Source organism: Myodes glareolus, chromosome 11 (genome assembly GCF_982192425.1).
Source record: "Myodes glareolus chromosome 11, mMyoGla1.1, whole genome shotgun sequence".
Lineage (NCBI taxonomy): Eukaryota > Metazoa > Chordata > Mammalia > Rodentia > Cricetidae > Myodes > Myodes glareolus.
Window position 1 is genome coordinate 35,372,859 of NC_142036.1, and position 19,613 is coordinate 35,392,471.

The 19,613-nt window shown below is 38.7% G+C and overlaps 1 protein-coding gene across 2 annotated transcripts in view; it reads left to right on the forward strand.

Moving 5' to 3' along the window:
• Gtf2a1 (general transcription factor IIA subunit 1) overlaps nucleotides 1-14,040 on the forward strand; it is a 33,602-nt gene extending 19,562 nt beyond the window's left edge. For both annotated transcript variants that reach the window (XM_085697797.2, XM_048449359.3), the window contains exons 6-9: nucleotides 1,188-1,321; nucleotides 1,607-1,927; nucleotides 6,611-6,700; nucleotides 9,429-14,040. In XM_085697797.2, coding sequence (XP_085553923.1) covers nucleotides 1,188-1,321; nucleotides 1,607-1,927; nucleotides 6,611-6,700; nucleotides 9,429-9,536 — 653 coding nt within the window. In that variant the 3' untranslated portion in view covers nucleotides 9,537-14,040. The remainder of the gene's footprint in view (nucleotides 1-1,187; nucleotides 1,322-1,606; nucleotides 1,928-6,610; nucleotides 6,701-9,428) is intronic.
• The last annotated feature ends 5,573 nt before the right edge of the window (nucleotides 14,041-19,613 follow it).

Below are 19,613 nucleotides of genomic sequence, written 5' to 3' on the forward strand. Positions count from 1 at the left end.
TTATTTGTTAATTACTTTCTAAATTTGTGAGGAATCAATTAGGATTTTGTCTTGATGCATGCATTTGTTCACTTTTTTTTTTTTTTTTTGAGACAGGGTTTCTATGTAGCTTTGGTACCTGCCCTGGAACTAGCTCTTGTAGACCAGGCTGGCCTTGATCTCTCAGAGATCCACCTGCCTCTGCCTCCCAAGTGCTGGGATTAAAGGTGTGTGCCACCACCACATTGGCTTGCATTGTTTTTCACTCTTAAGGAGCATATTCTGTATATGTTATTGAGTCAAAATTAGAGCAGTTCTAATTGGCTTAGCAAATTTTCATTGCTTGTTGAAAGTTTGAACCAAAGCCTTGTGCTTTGGTTTAAGATATAAACAAGATGCTATAGCTTTGTGTCTTTAAATTTTAAAAGCAACCATTGAAATGTCTAATACTGTTTACTATATAGACTCCTACCATGTGAGCAAAAGTAATTAAGACTGTTTTTAAGTCTTTTTTATTTCATTTTTTATACTTTATATGTATAGCTATTTTACCTGCTTGTTTGTGCACCACATGTTTGAAGTTCCTTGGAGTGCAGAAAAGGCTGTCAGATTCCCTGGAACTGGTGTTAGAGCTGTGAGCTGCCATGTGGTGCTGGGAATGGAGCTCCAGTTCTCTGGAGGAGCACCTAGTGCTTCTAACTGCTGCGTTATCTCGCTAGTATCCTAATAACTCTTAACAGTCTGTTGTTAATGCTTTATTGGTTAAAAACAAACAAATAAAAACAAACCAAAAAAAACTAATGAAGGGGACTGGAGAGATGGCTCAGTCCCTGGGTTCAACTCTCAGCATCTGCATGGCAGCTCACAGCTGTCTGTAATTTCAGTTTTAGGGGATCTGACATCCTCACACAGACATACATGCAGGTAAAACACCAATGCATGTTATAATGAAGATAATAAATATGGGAAAACTTTTGGAGGACATAGAGGGAAGTTGGGAACAACAGTGGTTGTAGTTTATCATGTATAGTTGATAGTCCTTCGTAAGATGGTCAGTCTTCTAACTTGGTGGTTTTGGTTCTTTGGCTTGAGAACAATATAAATTCATTTCTTTGTATATTGCTGCTGAAATAGCAATTTGGACTATATTTTTCTTTTTCCTTTTTTTTCTTTCTTTTTTTTTTTTTTTTTTTTTTTTTTTGCCTTAGGTCAGCTTCTTCAGGTGGTTCGAGCAGCCAATGGTGCCCAGTATATCTTTCAACCTCCTCAGTCAGTTGTTCTACAACAACAAGTTATACCACAGATGCAGCCTGGTGGAGTACAAGCTCCTGTTATCCAGCAGGTAAAGCAATGTTAACCATCCCCGGGGATCCATCTGCTGCTATAGCTGTAGGAATTTATTGTGTGGTTCCCCACTCTTTTCCCCCACAAGTTTACATGTGCACAGTAGTCAAGACAATCTTATTCTGAGCTATTGTTGTTGTTGTTATAATATCACCGTCATCATTATTATTATGCCTCTGACCCCAATTTACATTTTTTATGTTTAAAACTGAATTATTATTAGTTTGGTTCTGTTTTTTTGATCCTGCTTACCAGTTCCTAATAGTGGTTTTGTTTGCCCTAGGTCCTAGCCCCACTTCCTGGAGGGATTTCACCACAGACAGGTGTCATCATCCAGCCACAGCAGATCTTATTTACAGGAAATAAAACTCAGGTCATCCCTACTACAGTGGCAGCACCCACACCAGCACAAGCACAGTTACCTGCCCCTGGCCAGCAGCAGCCACAGGCCCAGCCTGCTCAGCAGCAGGCTCCATTGGTGCTGCAGGTTGATGGAACAGGGGACACATCATCTGAGGAAGATGAAGATGAGGAAGAAGACTATGATGATGATGAAGAGGAAGACAAAGAGAAAGATGGAGCTGAAGATGGGCAGGTGGAAGAAGTAAGTTTCTAGTAGAAAGGAAAGAGACTTGAAGAGAAGCCACTCATCGTTTACTGTTGTTTGTGTTAAACAGACAAATGACCTGCTATGTCTTCAGAGGCAGAGAGAGGAGGATGCTTGGACTCAACTAGATTTCTCTTTATACTGCCCAGGACCCAACCCCAGGGAGAGGTCTTAGCCACTTTGAGTGTGGGTCTCCCTACCTCAGTTAACCACATCATTACAGACCGTCATAGGCATTCTCAGGAGCTAGATCACCTGTCCCTCATAGGTGTGCCTGGAGGTTTGTCTCCTAGCGATTATAGAGCCTGTTAGGTTGATATTAGCAGTAGCCAGCCATGACAGGTGCATTTCTTAAAGGTATGACTATGAAATGGAAATTATATTACTAGGGATACTACAAATCAAATTCTTGCACGAGTTATTTATAATGTGGCTTAAACATAAGATATTGGTAGACCAGATGGATGTAATTGATCTTTTGTGATTAAAAAGGCATGGCCGTATTTGAGGAGAAAAGCTGAATGTGATGGCTCCAGCCAAAGCTGTCTTTTGACCTTTTTTTGTTCTGTTCCATACCAGGTCCTCAGTAATTGGTCTTCATACCTTTTTCTTGATGTCTGTAAACATGGCCCCATTTTCTCCATTCTTCCAGGATAGTTACTATGTCCAAGGTGACTATTTGGCCCACCATAGTTTTCATGATTAATTGCTTTGGCATAAAATGGAGTCTTCCTTCTTTTAAATCTTAATACTAAAGTCTTTTGAATTTACTTATTTATATTTGTTTATTATTATTTTGATGTTTTTGGAGACAGTTTCACACTGTAACCTAGAGTGGAAATCATTATATAGTCCAGATCGACCTTGAACTTGTATTAATCTCCCTGGTTCAGCCTCCCAGGAATTATAGGTATGAGTCATTGTTTGGATCTAAATATTTTTTATGAATAATTTAGTTAAAGATAGCTATTAAATATTTAAGGAATGAAAGAGAATAAAGTATTTTAAAATATTACTATCCTGGCAGCTACCATTTAGGTGAAATTTTTTTCTATTAAGTGTTTTGGTGTTCCCTCCCCAGTTACAGCCTCTTCCTTCTGCTTTCAAAGCATCTGTGCCAGACTTAATCATTAACTTGTCTTTGTATTTCAGTATCTGTTTATATTTCCAAAGGTAATATTGCTTGAGTTTTTCTTGTCCATGAATAGTATAACTCCAATATTTTTAATGTAGTTTTTGTTAATTTTTCTTAAAATGATAATCCTGAGGTTCAACCAGGTTGTTGCATATAATTGTAATTCTTTTTACTGTTGACTGTACCATTATTTGATTATCCTTTTGAGAACTAGAGGAACAGGCTAGTTCTTTACTGCATTTTAGAATAGTGTATGTGTTTTCTGGGAACTCATACATGTATTTCCCTCAATACATGAGTTCTGGGAACTCAATACATGTTCATACATGTATTGAACATGGACTTGTCAACTTAGCTGTACTGAGTTTATTCTGCCAGTTTTGTCTAATTTGTAGATGTCAACATGTTACCACTTCCTAATATTGGCAGACTTGAATTTTTCCAGTCTGGCAGAAAAATGGTGTCTTAATTTAGTTGTAGTTTGAACTTCCTCAAATACTTAGGAGCTTCAGCCTCTTTTCAATATCTACTTGTTATTTGTATTTTTATTATGTGGAAGTGCGTACTTAGCGTTATCCTTCTCCTTTTTCCAGTTTTGGTCCTTCTCTCAGTGACATTTCTATTTCATTTTCTCCTGCATGTCGGTGTTAGAGATGTGCATAGAACTTTTAATAGTCATCATTGAGCTAGGCTGATGCCTTTTGTAAAAATGCCTTTTTTTGATTCTTTTGTTTATATGTAGATGGAGCTTCTTTTAATGGTCTGTTATTATTAAATAATTTGTTGTCTTTTGTAGATGTCTTTTAGGGCTGAAGGAATTAATTTCTTTGTAATTAACCAAGTGCTTTGCTTTTTCTCTTTAAACTATAAGGAAATGTATTTTATTTTATTGTTTACTGCTTTTCTGCAACCAGTTGATAGTCACAATGTCTGATTCAGAATGTCATTTATGAATTTCATTGATTGATCTTAATTGACAAACCAGTCTTGAGTTCCCGATATGACTAGCTGAGGGCCCGTACATTGTACTCTGTGTAACTGCCAGAATCACATTGACAAGTTTTGCATCAATGTGCACAAGTGCTTCTGTAACTTCTTTTCTATCTCATAAGCTTCTCACTGGTTCTCATGTTAATAGTAACCTTTATGAAAGAAATTGGACTTTTTTGTTTTAAAGGTCATGCGAATCTCTTATGTATTTGTTTTTGTCGTTATTAATTTATTGTTGTTTTTGAGACAGGGTCTTATGTAGCCCTGGCCAGCTTGGAACTCTATGTCTCCTAAACGTTAGGATTAAAGTTGTGCACGACTGTCCATGCCTGGCTAAATTTGGGGTTTGGTGGGATTTTTGTTGTTGTCTTTTTTTTTTTTTTAATTTAAGATAGAGTCTCACTATGTAGCTCTGACTGTCCTGGAACTCAGTACATAAACCAGGCCAGTCTATAGCTCACCAAGATCTGCCTGCCTCTGCTTCCCAAGTGCTGGGAGTAAAGGTATGGGCCACCATTTGCAGCCTCTGTGGGTATTATTACAGCTCGTTACTTTGCTCTGCCATTGACCTGTCTATCCCTCAGCTCATGAGAACCCTTACTAAAGTAAGGTCTTGTTCTTAAAGCTTTAAGCAATTCAGTTCTGCCAATGACCTGAATGAAAGGTTGAGATGACATTATCATGTCATTAGGGAAATGCAATTCTAAACCACAGTTAGGGGTGGCCTGCATATGTTCCCATGTAACTCATGCATGCAGTATCTACAGAGGCCAGAGAAGGGGGCATCAGACCCCTGAAACTGAAGTTATAGATGGTTGTGAGCTGCCATGTGGGTGCTGGAATTGAATTCAGGTCTTCTGGAAAAGCAGCCAGTATTCTTAATTGCTAGAGCCATCTCTCCAGCCCAGGATGGTATAATTTTAAAAGTAATTGTGTGTGTGTGTGTGTGTGTGTGTGTGTGTGGTGTGTGTGTTGGTGAGGATTTGCCAAATTTCACTTGCAAGTACATGTAGGGAAGAATTACAATCAGGTGTACATGAGCGCTCATGGCAGTACCCCTTGACTATTCAGACAGAAAAAGCATCTGGGTGTCTGTTAGTATCTTCTGAATGGCAAATAAAACGTGTCATAGCCATACAACAAAATAGCATTTAGCTGTAAAGAAGCATGAAGAACTGAGTACACTGACAACCTGAAAGCACAGTACAAAACCCACAATTTGTATTGTTCTATGTATGTTTCCAGGATAGGCAAGTTCATGAAGTCAGACACAGATGGGTGGTTGCCGGGAGACAGGAGAGACTGTAGAGTGGTAGTTTCTGGGTGTGGTTCATGAAGTGCTCTGCAGCCACGGAGCAGTCATGATTCCATTAGGAATGCCTGTGGCGCAACTGAAAGGGTTAAAGTTTTATCATTTCCCCCCACTTAGCGTAGATATTTTTATTTAAATATCTATACACACCTATGTTTGAGTGGCATACACCTAATACACCTAGGTTTTTATCATTCTTGCTTATTTTCCTTTCTACCTCTGTTTTGCCTTGTCTTTTTCTTCCTTATTTATTAGAAAGCTGAGTTAATGCTTTTGTCTTATACCACAAATGAAGTTCAACCTTATTTTATCCCTTTCTTTTTGGCCCTGAGATATTTCATTCTCTGCATTTAAGAGTAATTTAAATCTTATTTATTATATCTCCAACATAATGTCTTCAGAATGACAAACAGTACTGATTTGGTCTTTCATATAGTCCTAAGACCACCCTACAAACTTACTGTATTCTTCTGCTTCTCTGATGTTACTATTGGCTTGCTTTGTTTTGACCTCACAACACAACCTTCATATTTCCTCAGGTTTATTTCTAGGTACCTAAAAGTTTATTGGTGAGAATTTGTCTTCTGTAATTATAAAGAATTATTATTATTATTATTATTATTATTATTGGATTTTTCGAGACAGGGTTTCTCTATAGGTTTGGAACCTGCCCTGGAACCCTCTCTGTATACCAGGCTGGCCTCGAACTCAAAGAGATCCACCTGGTTCTGCCTTCTAAGTGCTTGGATTCAAGGTGTGTACCACCACCATCTGGCAAGCATAAAGAAAATTTTAAAAATTACTTTATGTGTATGGCTGTTTTGCCTGCATGTATGTCTGGTCACCACATGAGTGCCTGGTACCTAGGGAGTCCAGAAGAGGGCATTTGGTCCCCAGAATTAGATTTAGAAATGGTTGTGAGCTGCCATGTAGGTGCTGGAAATTGAGCCCAGGTCTTATGCATGAGCAGACAGTGCTCTTAACAAATGAACCATCTCTCTAGCCCCGAAAAAAAAATATTTTAATCCCTTTTGATTTTTATGAGTGCTATAGCTTAACTTTTACTGAATTTCTTGCTGAAATAACCTCGACAAACCTGTATTGACAGCACTACATTCAGTGTGTGCAGACACATCTGATAACACTCAAAGAGCGTCAAGGTCATGCTTTTTCTTACTATATGTTATGGGAAACACTATAGCAATCCATGAGATCTATGTGTAAATTCTCCTTTTATTTGCAGGAGCCCCTCAACAGTGAAGATGACGTAAGTGACGAGGAAGGACAGGAACTGTTTGACACAGAAAATGTTGTTGTGTGCCAATATGATAAGGTACGGACTTCATTTTCAGTTATGGACATTTTTGTTGTTTCTCCTCTAAACCATCTTCTCAATCTTACAGAAAGGTTTAGGGAGACGATGACTGTCTATATTTTAATTTTATGTTTTACCTCTGAGATCAAGTATATTAACAATCAAGGATGACCTGGAACAATGTAGGTGGCTAGTCAGGGTGACTTCATAGTCAGTTGTATTCCTGCCTCAACTTGGGATTAGAGGTGCGTGCTACCCTGTGCAGCTGGCTTTCTTCACTTTTATAGACAGTGTAAAAAAGCATTGTGATTGTTTCAGAGATGATCTGAACTCTAAATGAACTCTTTAGTGTTACCTTTAAAAAGTAAGTAGTGAGTAAAATGGTGAGAGATGATCATTTTTCTTTCTTTTTACAAAAAAAAAATTATTTTTGGTTAATGCAGATTGGTGTTTTGCCCGAATGTGAGGGTGTCTGGTTCCCTGGAACTGGAGTTAAGACAGTTGTGAGCCACCATGTGGGTGCAGGGAATGGAACCTGGGTCCTCTGGAAGCGAAACCAGTGTCTTCACCGCCGAGCCCCTCTCCAGCCCCAAGATGATTGTTTTTATTTTCATTCTACATCAGCTGTAAACAGCCACTTGTCTTTCAATGACACAAACTCAAAAGAAAATTTTACCTTCACACACTTCAGCACCCTTGAGTCTGGAAAGACCTAATTGATATTTTATTACTAAGAAGAGCAGAAAAATAAGAAGTACCAAAGCCCAACAAACAGATGAGCTTTAAGAGATTGCTTAAATATCATGTTTTCTAAATGATCTTAGGCAACTACTGTGAAAGGATCATTTGATTCCCAAAGGGGTTGCAACCCACAGATTGAGAACCATCGTATTAGATTTTTTGTTGAGGTTTGTTAAGTAAGTCATTAAGCAATATGCTCTTTTGTCTATCATGAAGTTTATAACACTTTCACATATTACATTAGTTTTTCTTTGTAACCGTGTGTGTGTGTTTTTTTTTTTTAAAGAAATGTTTATTGAGTAGCAGGGAGTAAGTACTTAGGGACTAGGATTGTGGTAATGAATGAACATGGATTATTTGTATCTTTTAGATGAAAGAAATCTTAAATTTTTATAATGAATATAAGTAGTGCTTACATGAAACAGATCTATAGAAAGAATGCCAGTGTAATGGATCTTACTTAGTAAAAGGCCAGTTGCATGCCAGTTACATACATAAAGTCAGACACATTATTGATATTCTGATAGTATATACTTTTATGCATTGTACAACCTTGATTACAAACAGTACTGCAAATGGAATTTTTTTTTTATCTGTAGAAAAAGGTATATGAGGTTAGAACAGCAGGAAGTCCTAAGGGACCTGCTTGTAGCCAAATACCCAGTACATAATTTCATGATAGCAAATTACCAGATGAGAACTTGCTTACAGAATATCTCTCGAAGTATTTTCCTATTGTAAGAGAGTATTCTCCTTGATAAGCTATATAGTGTTTTAAATGTTATTAAAGTTGGTTTTTCTTGCTCACAGATATGCTCATGTTTTAAACTAATAGAGACTTGGGTTGGTTATGTAGCTTAGTGAAACAATTTCATAGTTTTCAGAGCTGTATTTCAAGAATCAGAAAGATGAAAAGTATAGTCAGAGCTCTGACAGACTGTAAAGGTGAGTTAGTCTGTGGTTAGTTAAAATGAGGATAAATGTAATCTGGGACAACCTGAGCTTTAGGAATTTTGTTTTGAAGCCTAAGCTTTGTATTTCAGTAGTGAGTCTATTCTAAGACAAGCACAGAAGGAGTAATGCAGTCTGTATTGCCAGACAAGCATGTCTTAGTTGAAATGCTAGCAGGATGACAGGTTTAGGTAATTGAAGGACCGTTGGGACATGGAGAAAACAGTATCTAGTGTGACATTTCAACCTGTTTATAGCTCATTTCACTTAAATAAATTTTCACTGGACATTAAAAAGGCCTTTCTGTTGACTTTTAGTGTGTTCATGAAGGACTTAAGGCCAGGAAAGGAATACTTTTAAAAGTTTTACATTATACTTTTGTGTAAATAGAAATACCATTTATTATTCAACATAACTCACCTTTGAATTTCTGAACTTATTTCTGAATGTGAGAGTCTCTTCCTTCTAACATTATTGCTATCTGTTTTATTTTAACAAAAGTTTGAATCTAGAGCAGAAACATTGAAAGTGAAATGCATAAAACATGATTTTTATATCAAAAGGCAGCGCTAGGATCAGTAAGTGAAAGGTAGAAGAAACAGATTTGAGAACAGGGTAAAGTCCAGATAAACTTCTACTTATAGTCAGGTAGACATTGAACAGCAATTTATCCTAAATATGCCAGAGGGTGTCTGTGCTAAGAGTATAGGTCATAGGATTTTAGAATTGAGAGCTCAGAAATATCTTATCTACTGATCATTTCTGCGTTATGCTGAAAGGTCCATGCTAGGTTTTGAGAACACTAAGCTTATTTTACCAAAGGAAAGAAGGCCCCAGTTGTATTGCTTGCAGATAGCTTGTAACTATTTTAGTGAATACAAGTTACTGAGAGCTATTAATGAATTAAAGAAAATTTTAAATCTACAGGTTTTTTACTAAGCATTAAGATATCAATTTCCAAATAGAGTAATTATACGAGACAAACTTGTTGGGTTTGTTGTTGTTGTGTTTACATCAACATCTTACATCTTTTGCATTCTCAATTTTTGTTTAGATACACAGAAGTAAAAATAAATGGAAATTTCATCTCAAGGATGGCATTATGAATCTTAATGGAAGAGATTATATATTTTCCAAAGCAATTGGAGATGCAGAGTGGTGAAGAGTTGCTTCTTTCCTTTTATAAGTAAGACAAAAGAAACTTTAAAAGTTAAAATGGACGGTTTGAAACTTGGGACATATATCAACCAAACTTCACTTCTGCATGTCAGAACAGCGCAGTAGACGCCAAGCTACTGGAACACAGCTAGACCTTGACAACATAGACACTACTAACCGGCAAGCCATGGAGCTGTAGCACCTGGGGTTGTTGGGCGGGGGGAGGGGTTGTGTAGGAAACTGTAACTGTCGATTTTAAATACAGGAACCTGCCATTGGTAATTAGCATGTAAAGCTTTGTTTATATTACTTTCTCCAAGTTTGGCTCAGTCAGAAGATACTTGTTGGAATGATCTGAAGAAATTTCCCTTTTGATAGATTGAACTGAAACTGCTTATTGTATGTGGTTATATTTGGTACAAATTGCGTGTGAACTTTTTACAGAAGGGCAAGAATTATGGTGTTGAATTTTAATTCACTGTGTAAGAAGATTTAAAACTCATAATAGGTCTTAAACATTTTTACTTGTTACTCTCCCTCAGTAATACATACCTCTTGCTTCCCTGCTGTCTGAAACATCTACTTTAGATTTAAAGAAAGGATCAGTGGTCATGGTTTGGAAACAAAGTCGACCCAGGAATGGAGGCTTGTTTTAATTAGGTTTTCATACTTGTTAAATGTAACTTAAAGACTTGGGTCTTACCTGTGTTGAGTAGAATTAAAGTGACAGCTTGATTTCCATATAGAAAAACTGTACTCAGTCACATACTTTAAGAGACCCCAAATTGGCTCCTCAGGAATATGTTTATTCACAAAGGTACCACCGAGCTGAAATTGTACAGTACACCCGATATGTGAAGGTTTTTCTTGTTGGGCTACAGTGTGTGCTTAGCTGTTCATTTAGTCTTTATGTAACACTGAGATGGCATTCTGTACATCGATCTAAGAAGCATAAGGGCAGGTGGTGAGGACTGGATTTTTATTAAACAATTTAGTAATTATAAAAGTTTCTTGTGTTTCCTAGTAAAGAATTTTAGAAATTATTTTAATTGAACAAATTTTTTAAAACACTTTGTAATTTGAGGGGAATGCTTGGGGGTGGAGGGGGTAAAGGGAGGTGGGCCACTAAATACAAATTTACCTCTCTTTCATTGGGTAGCCCTTCCAGGCCATTGATGATCTAGACTTGGGCTCCAGTTTGCACATTGGAAAGAAAGTATAGAGATTTGACTTGTATATTAAAAACTCTAGATCTTCGCTGTATGTGATGAGAATGTGTAGCTCTGGTTCGTTCCTGTAAGGGGCTCTCAACGGTGTGGCGCTGCAGTGGGTCAGCTTCCTGGGAACTGCAGGAATGCTCACTCACCTTCTCTCCTAGTGACTAACAACATTTGATTCAAGTTACCTTGCCTGTTGGTTCTTTTGTCTTCCAATTTTGTCTTCCTTTAATTTGACTTTATGTAGTTCCAGAAGTAACAGATGAACTAAATATATTACAAAAGAAAAACTGTGAGTTATATATATATATATATATATAGTGCTTCTTTAAAGCACATATTTTTAAATTTCTTAATGCAATTGATTCCCCTTCCCCACTTAGCACCCCACTGAACCAGTTTATGTTGTGGAATTCGGTATCAGTGGTGGTGTCTTAACATGATAGTAGTTAGATTTTGCTTTATCCCATAACTGGTAATACAGTTTCTTGTTCTGTTATTAATACAGCCTTTTGGGGAAACTTTCTTTCTTCTCTGTTCTCAAAGCACATGCAGTTCTGTTTAATTTTAACACTTGGAGTACAGAGGGAGTAAAATCCCATGAGTTCTGTTCTCAGTTGTCCCTCGGTATAGTTTGTAGAAGATTTGTGTTTATTCAGTGAACAGTGAGGAACTACCTATGGCAGTGAGCAGTGTTGCTTCAGTGAAACTCGGGCTCCCCAGTAGCTGTTCTGCTACTGAAACTCAGCACATGACCCTGGGCTCTCTGTGTAGTCAAACATATTGAAGGTTAGCATTGTACACAGGCTTGTTTTTTCAAACATGAACAACCACTTCTTTCAGAGTGACACATAGGGTTGTTTTGAAGCAGGAAGTAACCATTTGTATCTACACCTATTGTATTGCCTATTAATGGTGGCCTCCTGGATAAATGCTTTTATATGTGAAAAATTCTGAAAGCTGGTTCAAACAACCCTGCACACCAGGTTGTGCTCTTATACGCTGTTATAGTGTGTTCCTTTTAAAATCAAGTAGCGTGTTGTGTTTTTTTAATTACACTAGCTTTTGCTATGTAAATGTCACTTGCTTTGAATTCTTAATCATGTTTTGCCATTACATTTAACAGATCATGTCATTAGGTTCTATTAAAATGTCATTCCTTTGGAAAGGCAAGGGGATCCCACTTGCAGAATTTTAAGTAGCATGTTTATCCAAAAAGTGGATATAGTTGAGACTTGGGAATCCTGAAGTAGGGTGTTTTCAGAAGATGATCTGTTTAGATTTGTATCAGTAGTGATGGCACCTTTTGCATAACATCATACCAGTAGTGCTAAGGTAAATTTACACAGAATGACGGAAGTGGAGATGTGTGCCTTCCGGTGTCTGAACTCTTGCCTGTGTCATTTGTACTCTCAGACCACGGGAATGCCCGAGAGCACGTGCGATGTCTTAGAGTGACAGCTTTGTCACGCGCGGTCTGTGCAGGCAAATGTGATAGGAGGGGATCTTGATGTTGGGCGTTTATGTTTGAAGTGTGCACATTTCTGTTGACTCCGCATCACATTTACACTGTTGCCTTTAAGTCACGCATGGACAGTGATTGAAATGTGTTTGGACAAACCTAACAGAGTCTGGCTTTAGAAAACAGTGTAAAATATACTAGTTTTTATATAGAGGCTTTCTTTCTTGTATTGAAAATCTAGGAGTTTTCTTTTGGTGGCTTGTCTGGACGAATGCAGAGTTGTCTCCCTCTGAGAATATTTTTTTTATTATCTTATAGCAATAATGTCACCATATTAGAGGGTAAGTATTCCTTGTATAAGAAAACAGACATATCTCCTCTTAGCAACCCCCTTATAACAGCGTTTTCTTCCACTTGAGAAAGTTCTTAAATTCTCAGATTACTTCATCTTGAACTGAGCTTTTGTGCAATGTGCTATTTTATTGATCTTTGTACATTTTCATTTTGTGTTTCCTGCCTACCTGTTTGAATCAGCTGTAGCAGATACTGATTTTTTGTTTTAAAAATGGTTGTTTTGTTGTGTTTTCTCATGTGTTTACCGTTAGGCTTGGACTTTGATCTGTTATCCCTATGGAAATGATCCTGGTTTGTAGTCTTCCCCCTGGAAACCTGCCTCTGTCTTTTCTTTGTCATCTTTCCTGCATGCATGATTTAAGGAAGAATGCATCTTTTTTCTTTCTTTCTTACTTTCTTTCTTTTCTTTTCTTTTCTTTTCTTTTTCTTTTTTTTTTTTGCTTATTTTGAGGAACAAAAGCTTCCCTTTTGAGGAGAGAACAAAACAACATTGAATCAACAATTACTCCTTCAGCCAAGCTTCCTTAAATCAGGCTGGTATGCATCGGGGAGGGGAGGGTTAATCCCTAGCTTTTTGGAGCTACTATTGTCGACTGCTGTTGTACATACTGTTATGTGTAAGGGCGTAAATATATTTATTATGTTTGTAAAATTCATTCTGTACACTTGCAGATCAAGGTTGCTCTTCTGTGATATGGGTTGTTAGGTTTTAAAGACCATCTTGGAATACAATTAAAGAGCTTAGTATTTTGATGTACTAAGACCTATTTTAAGTTTAATATTTTACCTTGCAAAAACTTTAATTAAAGATGTTATTTAAAAAAAAGTAATGTTGCTTGCTTTGCTTACTAGTCTATGACATTGGCATATGGACAACTGACTAAAACCATACAGTTTAGACAGGAAAAGTTAAACAAAAATAGGGATATGGTTAAATTCTGTACCCTTAGTTAAATTCTGTACCTTTAAGGTAGTGGTTTTGGGATGCCAGACTGAATTGTTAAACTGTCTTAGATATCTTAAGCGCTTTTAAAAGCTGTGTTTTCCAGGCACAGAGGTATTTAGGATGGGTAAATTCACACCAACTAAATGTAAATTAAGGTTAATATAATTAACATTGTATTGGAAGAGTATTTCTACTCAAAAGCTTAGATTGCTTAGGATGAAGTTACTAAGAACATCATTTCATTTCTTTGTCTGGCTAAACTGTTTTCTCTCAGTTCAGAGTTTGTAAATAATTGCTTATTAGGAGATTTGGATTATTGAGGTTTGTATTACATATTGAATATATTTTGTGTTACTTTAGAAGATATTAAATTACTAGCAGTATTTTGATTTTATAGTTAATTCAAATGAATCATTAAGAGCTTGCCTTTTGTAATTTTTTATCCTGTTATAAACTACTTTATCTAAGGAAACATGCAGATTTTAACTATTAAATAATCATAATAAAGATATTTTATTTATTGCCAGCATTTCTTGTATTTTGCAGTTTAATTCAAGCTCCTACATTATGATCTTAATTCATGTGACCTGAGTTCATATCTGTGAAATAACAGTGGCAAGGTTTTGAGTATGAAGTTATTTGGATAATTTAAAATTAGTATAAAAAAAGTAAATCATCAAAATAAAAAAAAAATCATGTGATTGAGAGACCAAATGTTTGTTCACAAAGCAGCCCAGCAGGAGAGTTGGTGGATCTTTGCCGCTACTAGGAGCAGACCAAGGCAGAGGAGGGAAAGGAAAGGCTGGGCATCAGGGTGGGAAGACTTCATGCCCTGAATTACATGTCTGAAATAGATTTGTTTTTCAAAGTTGAAGTTAATAGAGAACTATATTTTTTCCCCCTCGGTGTGTATGATTGTCGTCCCCCCAAATGAGGGTGCAGTGGGAGCAGGGCAGGCAGGCTCAGTACAGATGGGATAGTCCTTTGACTCAGTTTGCAGGAACAAATGCTTTCCATTTTAGCTAGACCTGTTAGAGGCCGTGGGCTGTAGCTGCAGGGTCTTTTCTGCAGTCTTCATTGTCTCCGTGTCCTTCAACAGTCAAGGCAGTGAATAAAAACATCGCCCAGTGGATAGTGTAACTATTTGCTTCGTGTGTCTGTTACCAAGAACCTGAACTGCCATGAGGACTTAGAGAAGACACTGGGTGGCAGCCATAATGACAGAATAAGCAGAACAATACCCACTGCCGGTTAGAAGGTAATGGTAATGAGACTATTGCTGTATCCCTGTAGGAATGGGAAGGGTCAGGATACCCTCCCTTGATTGCAGTCACTACACCCTCTGCCTGAGCTGCACATCATCCTGCCCCTAAGGTGGTGTTAGTGCAGGGGTGAGAGCATATAAGAGCTGGGCGGTTATTTGGGGGTTGAGACGTCAATGATGTAGTCCCGTGCTCTTATAAGGAAGCCCAGTTAATTTGAGTTCACCAAGCTGGACATGGAAATAATTTCTCCTTCTGTCTGCCTGATCTTCTCTTTATGAGGTGAGTAGATTTTTTTCCTTCAATCATCTTGGCAGGAGGGAAGATCTCTAAAGAGAGACACTTGTGTCTCTGCTTTTGGCTATCAAGTTGTTGAAACAGTAGTCCCCAAAGGAATTAGAATTTCCCCGAGTCTCTTGCTGGGAAAAGGGAAAGGCTGAATCTGGATGCCAGCCCATGGGAGAGAGGGGAGCTTGTCTCCTGGAGAGAGATGTCCTACCACTTTGGAGGAGACAAAGCCAAAATGACGAGTCTGTTGATGGGTACAGCACAGCTTGCCCCTGACGACTTAGTGCATACCTTCGCTCTCTAACTCAAGTCAGGACCCCAGATGTTGGCCTGGCAGGGTGTCACTGATCGCTTGAGTTGTTACTCTTCCCAGTGTGGCCATGCTGGATACATCTTTCAGTAATCCTGCTCTCTTCACTTGGCGTGGTGAGGACAGGTGGCCCAGTCTTTAACCCTAACAGTTCCTATAAGTATGTGATCTTAAGTGAAGTCATACAGTCTGGGAGCATGAGGGCAGAGTGACTGCTGATCATTCGTATGAGAGTCAACAAAATGTGCAGCTGAAGTATATGCACCTCACAGCAGTAACGTGAATTAAAGAAAAAGAGGGCTTGTGTGTGTGCGTGGGGGCGGGTAGTGATTTCTGTTTGCCCAAAGGAGATTTATCTACACTCAGCTCATGTTTGAGTTTCCCAATGTAACTAACTAAGTGGTCTTGACTTCTAAAGCAGTGTGTAGCACATTTTTAGGTCATTACTATGATCTCAATCTGAAAGTCTCGTCTCTCTCAAATTCCTATACTGAAGTCCTAATCCTCAAAGTAGTCATATTTGAGGTTGGGCCTCCAAAAAGTCATGAGATCACTCCACTTAGGAGGATAATAGGTCATCACTGTTGTTACGTGATGCCTCAGAGAGTCAGCTAACCTCTCAGGTGAGATTGCAGCAAAGAATGGTCTCTTGGAAGAGGCTACGTTACCAGGATCTTGAGCATGGGCTTCCCAGCCTCTAGAACAGTTGAATGCTTGTTTGTAAGTTTTGTAGCTCTAACAAACTAAGACAAACACTCCAGTCTTCAAAGTCAAATATGCGAGAGCAGTAGATCCCACTGCCTGGATTACTGCCAGAGAAAGGCGCGAAATCCTGCCTCACTTGGCATGTTTAGCAGCAGAGGTGTGCTGGGGTAAGGGGCGTGCACTGTCCTGGGAACAGGCAAGGAGAGGAGAGACTATTGGAAGCACATATAAACAATTAAAATGCTAGTCAGTGTGTTTCTTAGGAAGTTCCACCAATCCTACATCATGCCTGTGAAAAACTTTCCTCTTCTTAAGAAATAATTATTTGTTCCAGCAGGCTTAGTTGCCACAGTGTAACGGAGCTTTAGGGCAAAAAACAAAAACAAACAAACAAACAAAAACAGCCTCAACAGGGTAGGTTCAGCCACCTGTCCCAGTACATAAAGACAATTGGGAAGATGGATGCAGGGATCCGGTGATTACTAAACCCTTAATCATGGTATGCCATGAACTTTCTATTTAGATAGAACTTTCAGTTTCAGTGAGGCAAGGGTCAACAGTTGGGCATGATTAGGCAGTCTGGTCAAGGTGTGGTCTGGCTGATTGTCTCGGCACGTATTCTACCAGGTGTTTTGACGCTTAGTGCTGTCTCTGCCAGAGGGGATCAGTCTGGTTCCAGTGAGGTGAACCCCTGCTCCGGGGTCTAGCCTCTTTACCTCAGATACTGTTCTCAGCTTAGAGGTGGTTAGTCAGGATTTCTGTTCCTGGAATCCGAGGTGTCTACAGATTCAGGACAAACCTACTTTTGTGCAGTCAGCTTTGACTGGGAAAGGAAAGGGTTGGTGGACAGTCCTTAGTGATTATCACGGCAACGCAGTGTGGCGGGAATCCGACCCGAGGAACAACAGGCACAGCTGCCAAGCTTTCAGCGTGCCTTTATTTTATTTTTAATCAAAAACATTTTTTTTTTTTAGATGAGCATTCAGCTGGCCTCAAACTCACTGCGTAGCCAAGGACAACCCTGATCCTCCTGCCTCTACCTCTCAAGTGCTGGGATTACAGATGTGTATTGCCACATCTGGTTTATGTGGTGCTATGGCTCAAACCAAAGCCTGGTGCATGCTGGACAGACATGCTACCAACTGAGTTCTCTTCAGCCTCTCTTGCTTTTTAGTTACCTCCTGGGTTCAAGTGGGATTGGTGCTTTTCAGCAGTGCAGCTTCTAATTCCCTGTTGCAAGAGCACTCAGGGCTTTAATTTTTTTTTAATATATGAGCCCACATAAAACGTAACCATTTTTTATTAATACAACTCAGCGATGTTAAATACATCAATGGCGAATTTTAATCCTACTTATATTGTCTATTATTTTCTCAAGTTTTATAAAAATGATTAAGGCAATATCCAAGACAAGTAGTGTGTGAATCTACTTGAATGAGGCACCTATGATAGTGAAATACTATCTTAGAAATATAACATTGTTATATTTATATTATATTTATATTATATATATATTATATATATAATATAAATATATATTATATATATATTTCTAAGTAATATATATATTACTTAGAAATAGTAACATTGCAGATACCAAGAACTGGGAAGTAAGGAAATGCTTAATGGGTATATAGTTTCAGCTTTGCAAAATGAAAAAAATCCATATGAATATACTTAATAATACTGAATAGCATGTTTAAAATTAAGATGGCAATTTAAACCGTTTTAAAGTATTTTAGTTTTTATGTGCATGGGTGGTTTGTCTGCACGAGTGTCTGTGCACCATGTGTGTGCAGTGCTCGTAAAGGCCAGAAGAGGATGCTGAGTGAGTGCCCTGGACCTGGAGTTAGAGGGTTATGAGCTATCGTATGGGTGCTGGGAATCAAACCCAGGTCCTCTGCAAGAGAAGGAAGTGCTCTTAATCACCGAGCCATCTCTCCAAAACCAGTTCATTTATCTCTCTCTCTCTCTCTCTCTCTCTCTCTCTCTCTCTCTCTGTGTGTGTGTGTGTGTGTGTGTGTGTGTGTATACACACCACAGCATTCATTTAGCAGAAGACAATTTTCAGATGTTAGTTCCGTCCTATCATCATGTCCCAGATAGAACCCGGGTCTTTGGAGTTCACAGCCTTTACCCACTGAGCACATCTCTGGTCCTGTTGCCTACGATTCTATCTTCAGTCCTTTTATAGCCAATTATTGCTCACTGCCGTTATTCCCTTCTAAGTGAGGGCTGCATTTAAGATTTTCACTGGCAATATAACCTTTAATGTGCTAAGACCCAAGATGTCTTCTTGATTATCCTCTCAAAGCACGTTGGGGCTGGAAAGATGGCTCAAAAGTTAAGAGCACTCACTACTATTTCAGAGGACCCAGGTTTGGTTCTTCGCTCCTAAGCTGTGCAACTGGTAACTGCCTGTACCTCCAGTTCTGGTGGATCTAACACCCTCTTTTGGCCTCTTCAGGCACCTGCATTCATGTGCATACATACCCAAACACAGAAACAGACACATTCAGGCACACACAATTAAAATTTTAAATGCTTAAAAATTATAATTCAAACCACCACCAAATATCTGTGGCTTCACCTGCCAAATTTAGACGGTAGCTACTTCTTATGCATGCACCGCTGTTGTCCTGGTCCAGCCTGTCATCACTGCTCCCCTCCAACTATTGATGATCTGTTTTTCTCCTCTTGTCTCTCACCACAATCTGTTCCAGGGTTGACAAACTACACTTCCCCAGAGACCAAGCTGGGCCACTGTCTACCTACTTTTGTATTTTCTAGAAGCTAACAGTAGGTTGTGGGTTTTTTTGACATGTGTGTGTGTGTTTGTGTACATGTGTGTATGTGACTGCGTGTGTACATCGATATGGCTGTGTGTGGTCTGAGGTCAGCATTAGAATGCTAGATGGCTCCTTAATCACTTGCTCCCCAATTTGTCCTCTCTCTCTCTCTCTCTCTCTCTCTCTCTCTCTCTCTCTCTCTCTCTCTCTGTGTGTGTGTGTGTGTGTGTGTGTGTGTGTTGTTTTTGAGACAATGTTTCAGCATTTTAAAACCTGGAGCTTATTGATTAGGCTAGGTTGACTGGCCCATGAGCTTCAGGATTCTTTCATCACTCCCCCAGTCCCCAACAATGCTAGGGTTATAGAAGCAGGGCACCACCCCTGGATTTCTGCATGGGTCCTGGGAATCTGAACTCAGATTGTAATACACAGGCAGCAGCTACTTTATCAACTGAGCCATCTTCCTAGCCCCATAGCTTCATATTTTTAAATGATTGGGAAAATAAAAGGAGATAGACTATTTTGGCAGACAAACCATGACATTCAATGCTAGTACTCTTAAATCGTTCCAAGGGAAGCCAATCAGTTGCTCATTTTCTTATTTTCTGCAGCTAGACTTGTGCTGTAACAGCTGAGGTGGACAGCTGTGGCAGAAGTGTGCAGCCCGCAGTGTCCGACGTGGCTACACTCTGCTCTTTCTAGATCAATGTCTCAACCAGTGCCTTCTCAACAGTTCAAGCCAAGTGTT